Genomic DNA, 21,909 nt, shown 5'->3' on the forward strand with positions numbered 1-21,909 from the left:
TGTCCTTCCCACCATCCTATACCCTTGCTCTCTATATGCCTGTTCCCCACATCTCTCCCACCACCACCTCTATTTACCCCAAACACTACTGCCCTCACCCCTACCCTTCCCCGCGCCTCTATCAACCCTTCTTTCCTTCCCGCCCGACCCTTTTGTGTCCACCCTTACTCTTCCACCTTACGCCTCCACCACCCCATCCCATCCCATCCCATCCCATCCCATCCGATGTTGCTCCTGATATGCCTACCCCCACACCTTGCTCCTACCCACAGCCTCTGCAACTCCCCTTGGTGCCCTCCCCCACTCCCACTCCCACTCCCACTCCCACTCCCCCTGCAATTCTAACTACCCTACCCTTACCTTTTGCAAATCCCATTGCTTTCCTTCATATACCCCTTTGTAAATCTCCTCCCTTTTACTTCCCTACTCCTCTATAAATCCCCCCTACCCCCTCTAAAATTCTCCACTATTCCCCAATCCTCAACCTTGCCCTCTCTGTAACTCCGCCAAGTCCCTTAGGAACTCCTCACCCCTATGCAACTCCCTAACTTCTTTGCAATTCCCCTGTGCATGAAACTACCTACATACACCATCCAAAGGGAGGTAAGTCTGCAAACGAGGTGAGATTCACCATCATTGGACTGAACCCTCCCTTCCGAGGTGAAGATAATAGTTAAAAATAAATACACAAAGATCAAGGGGAAATAGAGAATGAGAAGCAAAATGAGGAAGGAGATGAAATAGAAAGGAGAGGAGCAGGAAAGGAAAAAAGAGACGGCTTCTTGTGAAAATAAGCTCAAATGGAGTATTCAAACGACGGGCTGCTACCGCACTCTGCAATCCCCCACCGAACCTTCATTCTCCAGTTAAGCATCTAGTGGCAAGAAATCCCTTGAAGCGTATATTCAGATACTCTCAACCATCCGATGCTCACCATACTTCACCGCTCATTGTAGAGGATGTGGACTCCCTTCCCTACCTGTCCCTCTGCAACTCCTCACCTTATCATCTCCTTTGCTTATCCCTGTGGCCGATCACTACCTTTCTCACTCTCCATTTTGAAATTACATTTTTAGATCTTTTATTATATTGCCACTTCACTATATCGAGGGTATAGAAGTCTGATAAACGCACCCTATAAAAATTATCCATTTGGAATCAATGTTCCTAATTCATACAGTGAATAAAATGAAAATAATAAATAAATTTTATATACTGACAATAACAGAAAACAATTATTGATTGTCCTAATCATAGGTGATTTTTTATTACTATGCGATATAGGTCAATACCCATTTGATGCACACATGAATTATTTGACTGGTTGTTCAAGTAGGGTTGACTGGTTGTTCAAGTAAGGGCAGCAAGGGGTTTTCAGATATTCTATTTTAATATATTACCACTGCTAAATATCAATATTAGCAGTTGTATCATACTACCGCCCGTTATTTGACCATTACTATATTCATGTTTCAGTCTGATACAACCAAATCAATCGCTCAGTAGGGTGAGGACACGCGTCGTCCACCGGGACATGTGTCATCAACCAGGTAGGGAGTACAAAGACTCTATCACGCTCTATCACGTCGTTTGCATGAAGGGAATATTCCCCACAAGAAGGACGGACGTATTAGAGCAGGACTCGAAAAGGGAGGAAGGTGGACCGGAGAAGGACAGAGGGAAGGCAAGAGAAAACCTTAGAACCTAGGAACCTTATAAGAGGACCCGAGAAGAAGGAAGAAGGTAAGCATCAATACCCTCACCATTACTCATTAACAAAAACTGTGCGGTCGATCCCTAACTTGAGCATCGGAGGACTAACCCCGGACAAAGCACCGGGCCTCTGCCGTCTGTGCTTGTGCAGGATCTACTCATACGGGATTTTTGGCAGCAACACAGTCAATATCTATTCGATAGAGGCCGATACTTGAAACCATGGTATTAATAGAAGCATCAACATGGGTGTGTGAGTTAGTGTGTGACTGTGGGTTGCTGCACTAGTCTCTCAGAAAATTAGTCAAGGTGACATCACAAAAACGTATTTTCTTGAGCGAGAGAGAGAGAGAGAGAGAGAGAGAGAGAGAGAGAGAGAGAGAGAGAGAGAGAGAGAGAGAGAGAGAGAGTTAGGGTTATTTGTGCATGGGATAGGGGTTGACGGAAAAGGAAGGAATTACCCATTGGAAGCGTCATGCAGATCCCAACCAGAAAGGTTAGCCACTTTAGTAAGAGCCGCCGTCCACCTCGCCGCCTTCTCTTTTCCGAAACGCTCCCCATGTCTAGCAAACTCTTCTTCCAAACTACCGGTCTGTTGCCGTACATCCGATGGATGGACATCACAGAAAACAGGCAAAACAGTTAGACCAGTCGTCCTGCTGCTTCTGCATTCAACTATCTTCACCAGTTCATCCAAACACAACATCGAAGAAACGTATTTTCTTGACAAAAGTATTATAGAGATCATCGATTCTTCAATTGATTTCTCTCCTCCTCTCTTCTGTTCATCGTTGTTTCTGAAGGTTCGAATCCCAATTTGGACCAAAGCATTATAGAGGCTATCGATGATGCTTTTGGCTTTGTTGTTAGTATCTAGAGTACTGAAGCTTAAGAACACATCGTGATTCCATCTAGGTTTTGAAGACGCAGAGGAAACGGTGGCTTCCCAGATTCTCTTATTGGCCATTGGGAACAACGTCTCTGTTAGAAACTGAGAATCCAAATTTGGGGGATGGAGGAAGAGTTTCTGCAAAATGATCTTCGATGGTCTCTCAATTCTCAACAATGTCGAAATTAATATATGCGAAAATGTTTTCAGAAGCGTGGCTTTTGCGCCACCTCCCCAGTCAATGAGACAACACAATTGGCACTGACCAAGAAAGATGTGGAGAGTGGATCTACAACAACATTATAGAATCCACCATGTGTGAATGGCATCGTATGAAAATGATTCTTGTCGGAATTCATATCCTTTTTTTTTTTTTATTCAACTACCTATATCGTCTGGGAACAAGGGAACATTCTTGGACCAAAACCTCATCTCCACTATAATGTAAAAACAATTTTATTTTCATTTTTATAGAAATTTGTTCTGATTTTCTAGTAGTAGGAAAGTGGAAATTGCTTGGAAAACGATAAACTTTGGCTCCTAGCAGTAGCAACTAAGTGGTGGCACTACTTTATTGAGCCATGTATATTTTTCTTATATTTGAGGATGAAATCATATCTAATAGAAGAAGTCATCTCTCATGGTCTTCTTCTTCCTTTCTTATTGTGATCGGTCAATGTCGATATTTTTTTGAAATCGATTTAGGTTACTTTTAATTGAAAATTCCTTTTTTGAATTATTTTACTTTTCATTCGTTTCAATCTATCAAGAAAAACATTGACTTAGAATTGGGATCAGTCAAAGTCGATTTCAATCCAATTTAATTTCTACAACCATGCTTGGAACAACTATGCTTGGAACGAATGATCCCAAAGATTCTTAAGCCACCGCAGAAGATTTGTCCAACCGTTTCTTATTTTTAAGCTCATCAAAAGTATACAGTTTCAGGTTTCTTTATATATTATTAAGTAATGCCTTTTTTTTTTTTTTTTAATCAAATTAGATTGATATTCTGAAATAAATCAATAAGTAGTTTTTTTACGAAGAAATTAAAATTGTTCAATTGCATCAAGCGAAAATTCATTAGTGTACGTAAATACTATAAACCACATAAGTCAGAAGCCCCAAATCTCTTGTTCTCTTGATTTCCATTTACAATGTCTTCTTGTGTGTTAAGTCTTGAACTTGAATCTGTTATTATTATCAATGGATTTCCTCTAATCGAGAAGGTCAAATAGAAATAAAAAAAAAAATCACAAAACCCTCAAAATTAAATGAGCTTGATTTCAAGATTTGGCCACTATTTCTCTAATGGCCGGGTTTTGCAAAAAACTAAATAAAAGGTATTGAAGGTTTCGGTGGCTGTATTAGGGGTTTGGTGTTAGCTCAGACAAGAAAGAAGTGCAAAAAGTAGAGATTCAAGGGCTATTAAGACTATTGAAAGTTTTGGTTCTACCTAAAAAATAAATGAAATTGTCAAATAGAGAATGTTTCTCTAAAATTGCAAAAAAAATAAAAAATAAAAAGAATAAATAAATAAATAAAAACTGTGGGATGAGGTGCAGCAATGATGGCAAGTAGGGAGTTGGGCAGAGGCGTTGCGAAGGTTGTCCGCAGGAGTGAAGAATGGGAGATGGGGTTAATAGGGTAAAATAGAAATTAAATATTAATTAAAGATTAGGGTTAATTAGAAGCTTGTTCTATTAGATTGGATTTCAACCTTAAATATTGAAACATAAACATGACTCACTAAGGTAGTGCCACCTAGGGTTCGCAACTACTTGACCGCTGCTACCAAATATTATCCTATATCTTCTACCAAAAAAAAACTATAAATCACTCTGATAGGGATGTCAATGGATCGTATAGGAGTGTTCATATTAGCTGTCTTCTATGTAATGGAAGATGAAATGGAGCAACTCTTTCATATCTCATATAGATTTTTTTTTTTTTTTTTGGGTAGAATAACTCATATAAGTGACATCACTTTTCTTGCTAGGAATGGCATATCATATATATACAACAAAGTCACATATGTAATATATTTATATTATTACATATAGATCGAGGAAAATGAAGGACTTTTTCAAACTTTTTATGAACTCATTTATTTGCTAAATTCACACTTTAAGATTTCTATATTGACTTTTGAGCATCTATTCTTTCTTTATGTCATAAATTCCCCTCTACGCATTCTTAATTAATTGCATCAAGTGGGATAGATGTCATCACCTAATCGTGCATGAAGATACAAACACAAGGAGGTGATTCAGTCTCATGACTTTTAGCCTAATTAACCTCCAAATATTATTGAATTAACAAACGGCTTCTTTGTTTGATAGTAGCTTACTCAAGTGAGTTAATCATACACCAGATGCTTTAATCCCTAAGGTTAAGAGCCCAGTGAAGGTTATTGAGTATCTCCTGATCAATTTATGTAATCTCATATAATATTGATTATGTTTCTTGTGGGTGGTCTGTTCATGGAAACATCCATGCATTCACCCAAATGTGTCAAATGGAAAGATACTTTGAAAAATCCAACTATCGAATAAGAAAGGCATGATCTAGAGTGGTCATATATCAATTTTCACGACAAAATTCAATCCTTGACCCTATATATTTAGCATCTTTCCCTTATGTTTTTAGTCATCGATCCATTTGTTAGTCAAAATATAATAAACTTTCAAAGGTTTATAGTACCACATAGCTAACTATGATTGAATTTAAATTTGATAAAAAAATTAGGTCTAATCGCCTAATATCTAGTGGTGGGATAGACCACTAAGTTGGCTCCCACATATTAAAACATACCAGCCAAACATATCTAGCAAATTGTGCCTCATATTTTATCTTCAAGAGAATTATCTTCGTTAGTGGAAGTCAGACTCAAGATAAGACAATAATTTTGTAAAAATATTGTATAAGGAAAATTTTATTCGTAACTGACAAGCAAAAAATGACCAACCAATGAGGAATCGACCGGCATTAATCAACAGTTGGATATCAACCCAAAAAAGAAGCCAAAATGACCCGCCAATGAACAATCGACGCATGGCACTAAGTCAAGAGGTGGCAATCAACCCAAAAAGAAGTCAGAAAGACATAATAAGGAACAAATCCCTCCGATTGCGGAGTCATAGGAAGATCCAATCTTTTGTCTCTAGCAGATTTTTACCTAATCTCAAATCCCTCCAAAAACAAGGGAAGCTAAGTTAGACTCTCATAATAAGGAGGATTTTCCTTGCCGAAGATGCATGGAAACCCATGAGGATACAGTCGTGGGACCAACATCCACAAAGACGGCATATCAGTTGAAATTGGATTGAGTTTTTTTTCATCCACCGTCTTTGATGGTGTGAAAAATACGTAAGAAAATAGTGGAGGGCATTATCGACTTTGTATAATAAGGGGAGATTAATTATGAATTTTAGGTTTGAGTGTTTCCTTCATTGTGGATTACGGAAAACTTTCTTCTTTAAAATTTTGGAATTTATTTTATTCCTAAATTGATGGGCCTTATAAAATAATAAACATCTCTTGCTTTTTGATCCCAAAAAGATGATTACACAATATATATATATATATATATATATATAGAGAGAGAGAGAGAGAGAGAGAGAGAGAGAGAAATTCTACTAATTCTTGAAAAAATTGAAGGTACTAAAACCTTTAATCAGCCTAGATATGCATTTTTACTTGTAAAAGAGCTACACCATCCACCACCATGGGAAATTAATTAGGAACTTCTTGGTTTTGAAACTAATATACGTTTTCACATAATCAGATGGCGGTATTACTTTTGTTTCACTTGAGGTTGTTTAACATCGCATTCATAACGAAAAGGCAAAGGTCCATTTAGACCATCTTGATAGGCTTCTCAGATCCATCTTTTGATGGATGTGAGCAATCGATTTTCATCAAATAATGGTTAGGTTAATTGTTCTCCTTATGGATTTTTTATCTCAAGTTTCACAACCAAATTTCAATAAATATCATCTCATGCATATCTATGCATTGTTATGTAGGCAGCTTTTCATATTTTGTGCTCTGAGGCAGCAAGGGTATATTAAAGAATATGGGAAAGACATAATTAATGTCTAGGTATTCCCAAACGAGTATACATAGCATATAAGGAAAGTCTTAAGTTTCATCTTCGGCATTGCCTTCAAGAAAACTGAAGACCAAACTTCATTTTATTACTAGAGGACTTTCATGGCAATGATAAATAGATCTCCTGGATTAGTGGCTTCTTAGTTAATATGGGTAAAAATGATTAGCTTGTAGCATATGAAAATGGATCATGACAAACTTGATCTGGTGGGTGAGGTTGTATTGATTGTATTCACTTATTTCTTCTTGATCATAAATGGCATTTAAATATGTTTTGGTTGCATTCCACTATTTCTTCTAGATCTCATTTTCTCTAGCGCAGACCTTTTATTGTATTTTGTTTCTAGTTTTGATGAAATTTCGTTCTTTATAAAATAAATAAATTAAGAGAGAGGGCTTGCTACGACACCAGAGTTCAGTTTCCCACCAATAGGCGGTGGGTGATCTAATTGTCCACTATGGGACATTTAACAAGAGAGTGTGGGGTCCACGGGTGGAATGTGAGAGGGTTTGCATAGGAATCAACACACGAGCATTGTGAGCTTCTTTTTTCCATAAATTAATAAGAAAAAGAATATTAAGTCAAGAGTTTTGTGTTTAACCAGCATCCACTGTTCTACTACTATTTGGTTGATTGTTGGAGGGTGTTGATTGAGCCACAGTTCTATGTCTTCTGGTGCAATGTTGATATTGTTGGGACGTATTGAACAAATATATTTTATATTTTCTTTGTTTGTTAGTTCTTAATTTAATTTAATGACATTATTCATTAAGAAACAATTTTCTCTCAATTTATATTGGGAAATTTATAGCGCCACCCCTTGGAGAATGCCACAATTATAAGACCACCTTCTTTGTTTTACCAAATTATTCTTAGACTCCCTACCTTCAATCACTGTTAAGAAATATACCTTATATGCTGATGTCAGCAATCATATTTTATTTTAAATACCAAAATACCCTTATGAATATGAAATACCTAAAATACCATTGGAATAAGATATTATTGATTTCACTCAAATCGATAGATTTGCTTCTATTCCAAGACCTAATTTACCGTTCTCCCATACCGTGGGATTTGGACCATCGGCGATCGCTCAGGCAGAGATGGCGATGGACGGAGACCCCGCGGGGACTAGGCGAAACTCCTCTCCCCAGTTGAACAGGTTCTAACTCAACACTGCTCAAGAGATCCAGCCTTTTGATTTCCCATGGAGGATAGAAACCCACTGTGTTTCTTCTCTGCAGGCGGCAACTGCTACTATGCATGCAACCGGAGCTCGTTCTCTGCAGGTGGCAACCGCTCTTTTTACTTTTCGGACTGAAGAAGTGGCGGAGTTTTGGGAAAACAGTCACGAGAAAGTTTGTTTCCATTATTTGGTTTTTAATTGTTTCGTTGATCTGTGTTCACTAGTTTTGAACGAGTCGGTTTTGTTACTCTTGGGTAAACTGATGTACTACATAAGGAGGAGCAGTACGACAATGCCCTCTGCCATGGTTTTAACATTTGATTGTTTGCATGCGGCAACTGCTACTGTGTTCACTGGTTTTGAATTAGTCTGTTTTGTCCCTCTTTGTCCTCTGTTATGGTTTTAACATTTGATTGTTTTAGGTATAGATTGGTTCTAGTATGAGAAATATTCATATGTAATTTCTTTTTATTTCAAGAGCTTTGACTATTCAATGGTTGGACCCCTCTCTCGCTCTTTCTGTGTTCTTTCTTCACTGTAGATTCCATCAACTCCATTGCATGATTGAATTTTGCCCCGCCTCCTCTGCCTAGAAGATTTATTCCACCTCTTCAACATATAATTCTGTACACCATGTAATTCCGATCCATTTTTACATACAACCTAAGCACAGAAGTTGGAATTTGGTAGCACTTGCTTAAGCCTAAGAGTGGAAAACAGAGGAGAAAAAAAAAAAAAAAAAATTTTTTTTCTTTCTCGCCGGCGACCGGCGATTTAAGATGGCAGGGATGGGAAGCCTACTTCTCGCCGGAGACGAAAGGCAAAATATTTGCTGGAGACTATCCTGTCTATCTCGGCTAGAACTCGTCCGAACCCTTGGTCGCAGGTGTATGGAGAGAAGGAGAGGAGAGAAAGAGCCAAGGGAAATAAAATGGTAAAATGGTAAAGAGGGGTATTTTTGTGATAATGAAAATATGTAACTTATCAGTGTTTTACTCATAAGGGCAAAAACGTCATTTCATAGCAATCCTTAACAGTTACTGATGTAGGCGGTCTGAGTATAATTTGGTGAAACAAAATGAATGGTCTTATACTTATGGCATTCTCCAGGAGGTGGCGCTACAAATTTCCCTTTATATTATATCCTTGATACTATCTTTAAGTACTATAATTATTTTGACTATGCTGCCATCATTCCATTATCCATACCCTTATAATGAATTTCCCATTTCCTAAAAGTTCCTTACACTTGTTTTCTGAAATTTCTCTTAAACTTTTGCTTACATTTCCTGTCACAGAAAATTAATTCTTTGCGTCACATTCCTTTTTGTTATTTGGATGCTGATTATATGATGACCTTTCTTTTGTGTCTTAAAGAAGATAGAAAATATGTGTGGTAAAAGGACTGAGAAGCTTGCTAGTTTGATATTCTAACAGCCTGTGATGGGAAAGAAAGAGAAAACAAAGAAGAGAAGAAAGAGAACAGATAGAAGCCTACAAGGGTTGCTTTAGTACTGTGAACAAAATGAATAAAAACAGAAGAGAAAAAGTAAGGAGGGTATGGGAGCAGAGCTCACAATTCACACACTTTCACAATATAAAATTATATTAAATGTGTATTCTAATAGGGATGGTAACATCCTTATATAACAAAACTAAAAAATAGAAACCTACTTATGAACAATTGCTACTTGTGAAATGTATGGAACTTTTATAGATCTTTGTAAGAACTTGATTGGTATTTTTCATTTTTCCAGGTACTTGCATGGATTTTATCATCCATTTTCCGATAGAGTTGCCTCTGATGATGATGCAAAGTACGACTCAAGGATTGACCTAGCCACCATGATGTGTGAAACTTTAATTTGAAAAACTTATTATGTTACTATGTTAGTGGAGCCTGTGAACTATAGATTTCTTGTTAATGTGAGAACTATCTGTATGGATATGGGATTTTTTTTGTCTCCATGCTGACAATGTGGTCTGTTATATATATGCTTTGTTCTAGTTGAACTTTGTAGGGAATGGATAGCCATTTATGAGATTCTTGTATATGATTTTGTGAAAATCTATTAACTTTTTATTTATATCGAGAATGAGAACAAAGAATGTAGGCATTTGCTTCAACATGTTACATAATGAGATAAATAAACAATAATATTGTTAAAAAAAACAACAACATTTAGCGGCGTTTACTAATAATTCCACTATAAGTATTTTGTTTTAAAATAAAAAACATTTCTTGTAGTTGTGTTTACTAACAATGCCACTATATGTTCATTTATTTAAAATATACATATATATATATATATGCATTAGTTATGTTTAGCAATAAACACCCCTATATGCATCAGCGTTTATTAGTAAACGGTCATTGTATATAATCTTTTAGTTATGTTTATTTATAAACATCGTCGAAGAGATTTTACCTGGGTGGTTACAAAAAACACCGTAATTCTTTTACGGTAATAGATTTGACGGCGTTTGGTTAAGCCATAAATATATAACGACATTTTCATACTCTATGGTGGCGTTTTTAAAAGCATCATAAACTACTTTTCTTGTACTGTTGGTTTTGCCCGGAGGCACGGGCATAAGAAGTAATGTCTTTTTTTTTTTTTTTTTTTTTTTTTTTTCTTGAGGCATGATCTTTAACCTCTAATTAATAATTTGAATCATCTCAAAATATCCAAAGAAAATGATCTAAAATTATTAAAATACCCCTGGTAAGAAAGACCAATCAAACGACCTTGAATCAGTCTAGATTTCATGATCATGTTGATTTCATCGTGCTTTCAACTACCACCTTAATTGAGAATGTTAGACTTAAGGGTTGAAAAACATGTTATTTTGAAGTTTTTAAGAATATTTAAAAAAAAAAATTGTTGGATTGAGTCAACCTGGTCCACCTGAAAAAACCCTACTTGAGTTAGCCTCGCGAGTGTGCGCATGCATGGTCCCTGTGCCGTTGAGACATAACAACATACCATCCTGAGTGTACCATGTGCCACTTAGACTTTCCTCCGGATGTTAAACAAGGAGTACCCAAACTTCGAATCAAGTCCTCATACGAGAACCCCACATTCTCATACGCTGGTTAAGTGACATACATCCCAGGACATGACGACGAGATAACACTCCGTTATTTGTTATTTAATACTATGGGACTATTAAACATATTGAATGAGTAGTCAATTGAGGTTCCACTATTCTGTTTACAAGTTCAACGTAGAGATACGTTAACATTTTTTTTTTTTTAAATTCATTTTCAAACCGCAACAAGCCAACAACTCACAAACATCTCCCTCGCCAGTTTAAGGTATTTTTTATTTATTTTCAGTACTGGTATCTGATTTCCATTATCGATAGGAGCAAATCCGTCCGTTACAAGTCGATAAAATGGTAAAGAAAAAAAAAATACTGATCTTCAAATAAAACTAGAGACAAATCCATCTGATACGGGCTGATTCGAATCAATATCATCCAAAAACAATACACTATCCGATACCGATACTGTATTTCAAGAAAGGTATAACAAATTGCATCCAAAATAATAACAATGTAAAACACATGCCAAACCCAATTGGTTAAGTAACTTTAGTAGTTTCAGCCCTAGTGTTTAAATTCTAATTTTTACAATTTGATAAGATTATTATCAATATTTAACTACTGGGGGAATTTACTATCACTCCCCTACGCTTGGCCTAATTTACTAAAACTCCCATACTTTTTACTTTTTTTCTGATACTCCTCTGTTTTTTTTTTTTTTTTTTACATCTTTTTCTTCCCCATTCTTTTTAAATACCTAGATTACCCTTCCTTTTCACTTGTAATATATTACACTTTTTTCAAATTGATTGGTTCTAAATATGGTTTAAAACCAAAGCACTAACACATTTTGTCTCATCCAATCATCAAGGATATTACAAGTTCAAAAAAGAATAATTTTGTATCCGATCTATATCTATATCGGTATCATATGTTCCAATCTAATACCGATGAAAAAATAGATTGCTAAATTTGTGATGATGGATGAGACAAAAAAATTAATAATAATAAATAAACAAAATCCTATGATTGGATGAGACGAAATAAAATAATAATAATAATAAATAAATAAATAATATCTTTAAGAATACATCACTTATGTCAATATCCTTGATGATTGGATGTGACAAAACTTGTAAGTGTTTTCAATTTAAAAAAAATGTAATAGGTTATAGGTGAAAATGAGGGTTAATCTCAGTATTTATAAAGAGTATGGGAGATGTAAAAATAAAAAAGTAACGGAGTATCAAAAAAAAAAAATTTTAAAAGATATGAGAGTTTTAGTAAATATAGGTCAAGTGTAAGGGAGCGATAGTAAATTCGATACATTAGCAGCGTCCAACGTATTCGTTTCTGTTTCTAGAGAGAATGTTAAGATTTTCAATTGAATATGAAAATCAACTGAGTTATTTATGGATCCAACAATCCTGATATGACGAAATTTGTTGGATCAATGGTTAGATTTGACATCTTTTTAATTGTAGAAAGGTAACCCTAAAAGCGATGCTAAAGGTAATGAAAAAATAAGAATAAACGATACACATAAGTTTACAAGGTTCAGTAAGATTGCCTATGTTCTCGGTGAAAATAATAGAGTTATAGCGTTCATCTCACACCTCTCAGAATTGTTTACAAAAAAAGTAACTCTTGCTACAAATATATAGCAAAAAACCCTAATATATATAGTGGGGCCACGGTTCTATCGAGAGGCTATACCAATATTTCCTGGGTTAAATTGTAACGGAATACAAGACATCGTACACTAACACCAATTAAATTTGATAATTTAATCTTAATCAATCATTTCAAGCTTTTTTCAAGCATTTGGAGTGAACCCATTAAAGTGTTCTAAATGGGAAACACAACCAATTGAATATGGAAATTCTTCGATTGAATTATCGTCAAGAAAAAAAATCCAATAACAAGATTAAAATTGTCAGTATTAGCTTTAACAATGGAAAATGAACTTGTTTTCTATTTATCTAAAAAAAATGAAAAAAAAAAAAAAAAAAAAAAAACCAACTGATTAATAGAGATAATCATGGCGGGGGAGATGGTTGTTGCTGTTTCAAAATGGATATGAGAGAGAGAGAGAGAGAGAGAGAGAGAGAGAGAGTTTTTATTTGTAGGACATTCCGACAGGATAATGGAACCTCATAGTTACACTGAAACTGCAAGAAAAGGTAACTGCCCATTTAATATTTTTTTTATTTAAGAGTCCCATAGTATTAAACAACAGGTAACAGAGTGAATCTCATCGTCATGTCTTGGGACACATGTCACCTAACAAGCGTACGAGAATGTGAACTCAGGTCCTCGTATAAAAAATGGCAAACCATTTTGCACCCTAGGATTTTAAACATGATAAAAATAAAATGATCTTTCAAAATCAACGGCTTGAGAATCAGATTATGAATTTAGCTTGGAATGATATTATGTCAAAACCACTTAATCCTGAAAAGGGGATCCGATGACACTAATATCAAGTTAATTGGAGTTTCAGGTGAAAAGATTCTATTTCAGGGGTTGTCATTGGTCGATCACAAAATTGTGTGCTAAACCTTGAAAATTCCAATAATGAACTATTATTATTATTATAAATATTATTATTATTATTATTATTATTACACTAAGAGATATAATAGTATGTTGGATAAATATAAAATAACAATATTGTCTTTAGTTGCGGTTATAAATAATTGTGGCCATATATGTTTCTATAGCCGTAGTAATAGATATATGGCCACCGTTATCTATAACTGTGGTAATTGTTATGTATGTATGACCACATTTTGTATAACCCTGATAAAAGAGCTAATTAATAACCACAATTTTGTAGAACCGCGATTAGTGTTGCACAAATGGTTGCGAGTTATAGAAACCACAACCATAGATTCTATCAATGGCCATGGTTTTGTAGAACCGCAATTAATGTTGCATAAATGGTTGTGTTTTATAAAAAAACAGTGGCTATAGAGCCTAGTTACCCCCCACCCCCGAGCGCCTTTTTTTTTTCTCTTTTCCTTCTGCAGTGAGTCATTGGCTGAGATCACCTGCTTTCTTTAAGTCCTACAAAAAAATTGGTAAAATATTCTTAAAAAAATTTGCAAAGAATTAGGTAAGTAACAACAAAAACGTAATCTGAGGTTTCTTTCCTCCCATACCTTCATAATCTGAGGTTGGGAATGAAACACTCCAGACCTCAAAGATGAACAGTTAACCCATATTATAACATGAAAAATGGAGGATAAAGAACAACTCCATGGAAAGTTTAACTAGGTCTACTAAAAAATCACAACTTTGAAAGAGAAGTTACTTATGATTGGTAATTAAATCTTGCTTCAGCTGTTAATATTGTTCCTGCCTTCTTTCTAGACAATAGTATAAGAAAAGGAGATTGTATCCAAAAAAAAAAGGTATAAGAAAATGCCTACTAAATATACTTCATTTATGAGTAGTTATTTATTTTTAAACTCCTTTTCATATAAATAGAATGAAAATGTAGGTTGATGTTCTTTTGTGTTCATTGTTCACATCACCTGTTAACATAAGGTTTCATTATTTATCAGCAGTCCTACCAGTTAAAAAGAAAGGCAGCTAAAACTGTTAAGTTTACAAATAAGATTAGTCTGATTATTATGGTCCCAATAAGAATAACAAAAAGAATTGAAATTCATGTGCAATGACTAAGCCTATTGAAAGTGGTATAAGTTTTTGAAAGATGGTCGAAAACCAGACAATTTAAGAATAATGGGGTTGTGATCCGACCCTGGTAAGGGAAGATTGGAAATGGAAGCATTCGGAAATAGGGTCGACTAGATAGGATTAGAAAATCATCTGCCTAGAACCTCTTTGATCAGTTTAGGGGTTTTTTTTATTATCAGACCACGTGAATCGAGGTAGGAGAGAATATTTTCCAAAATAGGGACCATAGAAGGAGGTAGAAAGGGGGCGGCACCAATTTGCCGTCACTAGAAAGATCTCATTAAAATCTCCAATAATGAGAAAGGGTGATAACAAAGAATTGATAAATTGGGGAAGGTTGTGCCAGGATAAAAACTAAAGATAAAAACGCAAATCAAGCAACAATTTCCCCATCTGCTATACAGGATGGAATAGATCAAGCATTATTAATGGAAATAGAATTAGAAGATAAAATCCAATGACCACATTTACCATCTCTTTCTCCAAAATGAACCATCGTGAGAGAATTGTAGCAATGTAGTATGGGCTCTACATTTAGTTTTATAAAAAAAAAAAAATAATAATAATAATAATATTCAAGGATTAAAGTATCGGTATCGATCGTCGTATCGGTCGGTCAAAATTAAGATACGTATCGGAGGGTATCGTATCGTATCGGAGATACGTTAAGATACGCTAAAGATACGCACATAAATGGATAGATACGCACATAAATGGATAGGGAACACATTTTTATACGCTTTTGCATAAAAAAAAATAGTTAAAAAAAGCTATATATAACATGTAGAATGCATAAATACTTAAGTAGAGGGTATCGTATTGATAGACAAATATATTGAGTTGAAAATGTTCAAAATGATGAGGTTTGAGTTTCTTACAGTTTTTTCTTTCCTCATTGCCATTGCCACTGTGATGAGTGCCGTAAAGAGTGTCGTGGTGGACCAATATATTTGAGTAGATCTAAGAAATAAAAAAAAAAATTGAAACCCTCACTTTTTTGGGGAAAAATTGTGGGTTTCATTTGAAATCATGTATTTAGTAATTATAAGTTATGACATTATTTTTAAGAGTTGAATGAACTAAATTTTTTTTTTAAAAAAAAATTTGGGGATTTTTTTTTTTTTGTTACATTAATTTCGGAATAAAAAAATATATTTTTTTGAGAAAAATCAAAAATTTCCATAGAAGTTGTAGAACACTTGTTTTTACATAACATATAAAAAATCTAAACATTTTTAACCATTGAGCATGAGTAGATCTAAGAAATTTGAAAAAAATTGAAACCCTCATTTTCTTTTGAAAAAAGTTTGTAAATCCTTATAAATCCAATGATTTTATGTAATAATGATGCACAAAATGTGATTATAAGTATGATGAACTTTAGATTTATAAAAAACTTGAAAATCTAAGGTTAAAGTTGAAAAAAGTGAGTAAAGATTCAAGAACTTACTATTCAAATGTTTCAACTTTCAAGTTCAAGCCTTCAAGGTTCTTCTTGGACTATGTTTCTCTCCTTCTTTGAACCATTCACTTCCACAATGTTTCTTTCAATCTACCATTTGAGTCTTCAAAAAGGTATGTGAATCAAAGGGGAAGAAAGAAGCAAAATATAGAAAACTGTTGGTGAGAGTGTGAAGTGTCTGTTTCAAACAACAAAAAATTCACACTTAAATAGCCGTATCGTACCGATACGAAACGATACGGCTCGATACTGCATGATACCTTCGATACGTACCGATACGATATCGATACGTACCGATACTCTCGGGAATTTTTAGATTTTCAAAAGTACATATCGTAGAGTATCGTACGTATCGGTACCGATATGGTACGACACGATACGATACATACGATACGCCAATACACAAAAAGAGGCCCAAAATTCCCCGTAGCGTATCGATATGTATCGTGCCGATGCCTACTGATACGCACCGATACTTAAAACCATGGTTCTGGGTATATATTTTGAGCATTTCTTATACTCTGGATGCTAAGTAATTGTAATCCACTTTTACCATGTGTTAATTTATAGATAACCGATGTCTACCACGAGTGTCAATGACAGCAACCAAAGTGGGTTAAGGTTTGTGAATGTTAGATGCAAATGTCCTAAACTCAAAAGGGCATTGGTACGAATTTTAGAGTTTAGTTCGAATCCAAACATGTTATACTACTACTGTCCTGAAGCACCAAGAGGATGTTGATTCTTCTCATGGTGTGAACCTATAGCTGCACTAAGACTTTTGCCACCCCCTGCAACTAATTCAAAAACAGTTGTTGGTGAAAGAATCCAGAGTCAACAGGTGAAAGAAGAGATTTGTGCCTTGAAGAAAAGAATTAAGCATTTAGAGAAATCGTATGGAATGATAAAAATTATAATTGGTGTGTTTAATGTTATGTGTTAAAAAATGACTTTACAATGTTTAATAATGAAGTTTTGTAGAGTATGTAAGAATCTGAACCAAATGAAATCATTCATTCTCACTGTTCTTATTAATAATTTGTTAGTTAATCATGACCCTCAAGTTGAATGGGTAGCATTTTGATAGAGAGAGGGCCAACATTGTGATGAGTTCCAAACGGGTAGCATTTTGGCTGTAAACAGTCAGCATTTTTGCTATAAAATGACATTTAATACCTATAAATAAATAATTTTAAATTGACAATTTGATTTTCTCATACCAAATTGACATCCCATGTCTAATATTAAATTGATAATATCTTAATTAAATATCTATAACATTACACACCTGAAACCAACATATTTCATCATAACATATACCATAAAGAAACATCCAATACATATCCATGAATACCTGTTCAAATTCCTGTTCCTAACATATTTCATACAACCATGTCTAGTGTGAAATAGAAATAGTTCTTTAAAAAAACAAATCCGTCAAAAACATCCAAAACCATAAGGAAACGCCCAACTGTCTTAAACTCAGAAAAAGTAACTTAATACAACATTGTTTTCTTGTTCTAAATTAAAACATCAAAATTGCTTGTACTTCATTTCTTCTCCCTCTCCTTTGCTGTCCTCTTTGCTCGATTGGTCTTCTGTTTAGTCAGTGCCTTGTCCTGTAAAATCCAACTGTGTACGGGTGTCAATCGGTCAGTTCGGCTCGGTTTTGGTCCGGGTTGAGTCGGTTTCGGTGTGGGAAAGTTGAAACCGAAACCGAACCAATAAGGAAATTCTGATTTCGGTTTGGTTTGGTTTCGGTTTGTCTTCGGTTTCTTAAATCGATTTGTAACCGGGTTGGTTTTGGTTTTTGGTCCAGTTTGGATTCGAATTTCCATACAAATATTTACAAAACTATGTAAATTTTGATTTTTTTAATGAATTTTGGAGTGTTTCGATTTCTTACCGGTTTGGTTTCGGTTTCGATTTCGGTCCGAGTTTTGAGCCGGTTTTGATTTGGTTTCAGGTTCATCCGGTTTGTGGTGTGGTTCGGTTTGGTTTTGGGGTTACAATACTCCAAACCGAACCGACCCAATAAGGCTTCAGTTCGGTTCGGTTCGTGTTGTTATCGGTTCGGTCCAACCTGTTTTACCGATTCGGTTTAAGAGTTGACACCCCTACAACTGTGCTAGCCATAGATACCTGTGATCTAGTCATTCGTTGAGATGTACTGATCTCATCTTGACTCTCTCCTTTATGTTTCTTTTACACAATAAAAAATAAGTATGAGATATTTATTAAACAAGTTTCAACTAAATAAATAAAGTGAGTTGTATTTACCTTCATATTCTTCTTTTTACTATTACATCCATCTTGCTCAGCATCCCCAGCCCTAGGGAATGTCCTCCTATTGTGTCTTTCTTGCAGATGTCACACCTAATTGATGATGATCTCTTCCTGAAATCTGAAGGAAGTGCTTCTCCTACTTCTCTTTTCCTGATTTTGTGAGGTCTACCTGGTAACCTCTTCAGATTTGGTGGTAATACTCTCTCATTAGAAGCATCATCCTTCAACCCTGCCAGATCTGGAAGTGGATGGATCATCTCTTTGTATGCATCCAAGTTTTTTTCAATACTGAAAAATGGATCATAGTAGTTGACTAACTCTCCCCTTATGTATGATATAGAAGTTGCAGCATGAAGACAAGGTATACCAGTGCTTTCCCAAACTCTACAATCACATCTATAATGGTTCAGATTAACCACAAATCTGTTTTTAAATTTATCTAAGACCTCAAATTGACCTTCACCTGTCGGTTGACACCTGTAATGTCTTACTTCTTGTTGAACCTTGTTCAACTTCACTATAACCCTTGGTGTTACTTTATCCTCCCACATGGTCATCTTCTCATACCTTCTATGTAGTCTACCCATTATTTTCACCCTTAGGTGATCAACCAATGTGAGAATGGGTTTGCTTCTTAAGTCTCCAACCCAGTGATTAAATGACTCAGTCATATTGTTCGTGATATGGTCACTCCTTGCTCTTACATCAAAAGCATGTATTGACCACATCCTCAGGGGGTTTTCATTCAAATACAAGTATGCATTCTCCTTAATCTCCTTAATGCTATTATTTCCTTTTGAAACTGAGGTTCAGTTGAAGCTTATGAGGCAGCCTAAAAATATAGTCTCAATAGCATACCAAGGTGCTTTACCTTTAGGTTTTGACATAGATGCCTACTGCAGATTCTTTGGTGAGCATAAGGGAAGAATGTGGAAATCACATCTTACAGCCCCTACAGGACACATATGGAAAATGTTAGAACATGAAATGAGTAATTGAAAATACATATTAAAAAAAAGAAAAAAAAATGAAAGAAAAGTATACCTTCTGTCTGTCTGACATGAATGTGAGTGACATATCATCATTATCATCGAGTAGAGAATCTCGTAAATTATCCAGAAACCACATCCAGCTATCCTTACACTCAACTTCAAATATGTTGGGTCCCGATTGACACTGAGAGGGGGGGTGAATCAGTGTGCCAAATATTTTTTCACTTTCCAACTGTACCCCTGATGTGGCAATCACTATTTGCACTTCAATAGCACAGTCTATTGATGCTGCCCAGAGCTGCTATGTATACTACTGACCATTCTTACTGTTGCATGAAACTTACTCACATAACTTGTATTGCTGCCCAGAGCTGTCTCATAAACCTCACACGGTAATCACTGTTACATACATACACAGTCGTATGCACATCCACACTGCACCACCAAGTGGTCAGGTCTACCAGATGTACACACCCATTCTGCAGCCAAGCACTCCAATCCACAACACAAATACGAGCATACACATCCACAACACAAGAAATACGTGCTTCGGCCAGTTGCCTACATGCACGGAGTAATGCCCACTGTCGGGCTCAGTATTTACTCAATACTAATTATGACTGCACCCACAGCCAAGGGAACACATTCCCAGTTTCCACCAATGACATACAATGGCTAGGTCTTCACCCTAGTTTTCTCAGAATGATCTGAGAGGCCGCACCCACGGTAAATAGGTTTAGGTAGTTGTACCTACCAAGGAACACATAGCCCCTGTGTCCAGCACCCACTGAACACCAATAAAATCAAGTTGGGCTTATAACAATGCCCTATAGTGAAGCACTCACACATACAAATTTCCCCCAAATAGACTACAACTATCACTTAGGCATTTTATCAAACATCTTGCCTACAATGATTTATAATAATGGAAATTTGGCAAAATTGAGATTACCTTGGCAAGGAGTAACCGTCGGAGATGCAATAATGTCAATCTCCACTTGATGCGGACCACAACCACGTTGTCTCGGTACCGCCAATGCTTCAACCCCGGTTGGCACTTGGGTTTCTTGAAGCAACTCACAAGAACCAAATTCTAGGTTCTTCTTCTTTCTTTTCTCCTTGTCTTTACTTTCATGGAGCAACAATGGCATTCACATTCACATTCACACACACACAAAGAGAGGAAACAACTTCTTCTCTATTTCCCTCTTCTTCTCTTCTCTTCTCTTTTCTTTTCTCTTGGCAACAACCAATATGACTTGCTACCTTGGTTTCCAGCAGCTTCCTAAGCCTCTAATGGTGGCTATGAATGAAGTGCAAGAGGATGGAAGTCTTTCATTCAAACCTTTAGCCTTCCACGAGCTTCAACTCGTTTTTCCGACCACCTCAGCAAGCCCTCTGCCTGATTTCTTCCCTCTGATGTGTAGAGCTCGGAGAGATGAAGAATCTCCAACTTGAATCACTCAAATCCGACTTAAAATGAGGGAGTTATGACCTTTTGAAGTTGGAGTAATGAGATAGCCTGAAATGGAATCTTCGTACGGGTGGCGTAGGCTACACCGGCGGCGCGCGCAACAGGGGCGAAATCTGACCGTAGATCTCATATAAGAGATCTTATAATCCAAACCGTCCGATTAAACCAACGGACAACAGATCCAAACCGTTAGATTTGAATCTCGATGACGTCATCATGACGTAAGCGCTGAAATCGTCAGAAGTGTTGTCGATCTATGATTGGTTGCTTTTCCGGATTTTAAGGGAGCTTGTCTTCCATTCACAAAAGTGAAAATGCATATTGACCGTTGGATCCGAATCTTCCATGATGGCTTTAATCAGATTTCATGAGATCATTAAGATCGGAATCCTTTTTATACCTTCTGTACACGTGCGAAACACAATAACATACCTTGATAAAGTGTAGCGCCAGTGCATCAAGAATTATGCATCTAACCAATAAAATCCCACGCGCAAGCATCTATCTCGTCCATATCACACCAAAATCTCAGCAGCCTTTGGATAGGCATCAAACATACGTGGTCGAATCTTGGCCGTCCATTTCACTTCCCTTGACTCCTCTTTATTACAATCAAGCCCCTGCCTCCATATGTTTCAGTGCTTAAAGACCCCTTGCAACTCAGACCTTCAAAATCTTTAAATTACACAAAAGCCCTTCGAATTTCAAAAATAAATTCCGAAAAACCCACCCAACACCGAGAGCAACTGATGGATTTTCGGTTTGGATTTTCGAACCGACTTTACGGAAATGCTTATAAATTTTTCATACGATATCCGATCGATATGAAACGAAGTGCGTTGGAATCGTAACTGGATGCTCTACGACTTTTCAGAAGACTCAATCATCTGAATCATCCATGTAGAAAGACCAAAATGCCCCTACACCTTTCCAATGACGTATCTTTCTCATACGCAATCGGAATGCGATGAAATCAGAACCGTTGGAAAGATTGTATTTTTGTCGTATTGTTACATGTAGAACACTTCCTTTAAAAA

At 36.0% G+C, this 21,909-nt stretch overlaps 1 protein-coding gene across 1 annotated transcript in view; it reads right to left on the reverse strand.

Moving 5' to 3' along the window:
• Positions 1 to 21,909, reverse strand: part of LOC122093738 (disease resistance protein RUN1-like) — a 32,463-nt gene that overhangs the window by 7,457 nt on the left and 3,097 nt on the right. Inside the window, 1 exon segment of the mRNA XM_042664198.1 lies at positions 2,175 to 2,891. Coding sequence (XP_042520132.1) covers positions 2,175 to 2,891 — 717 coding nt within the window.

Source organism: Macadamia integrifolia, chromosome 2 (genome assembly GCF_013358625.1).
Source record: "Macadamia integrifolia cultivar HAES 741 chromosome 2, SCU_Mint_v3, whole genome shotgun sequence".
Taxonomy (NCBI): Eukaryota; Viridiplantae; Streptophyta; class Magnoliopsida; order Proteales; family Proteaceae; genus Macadamia; species Macadamia integrifolia.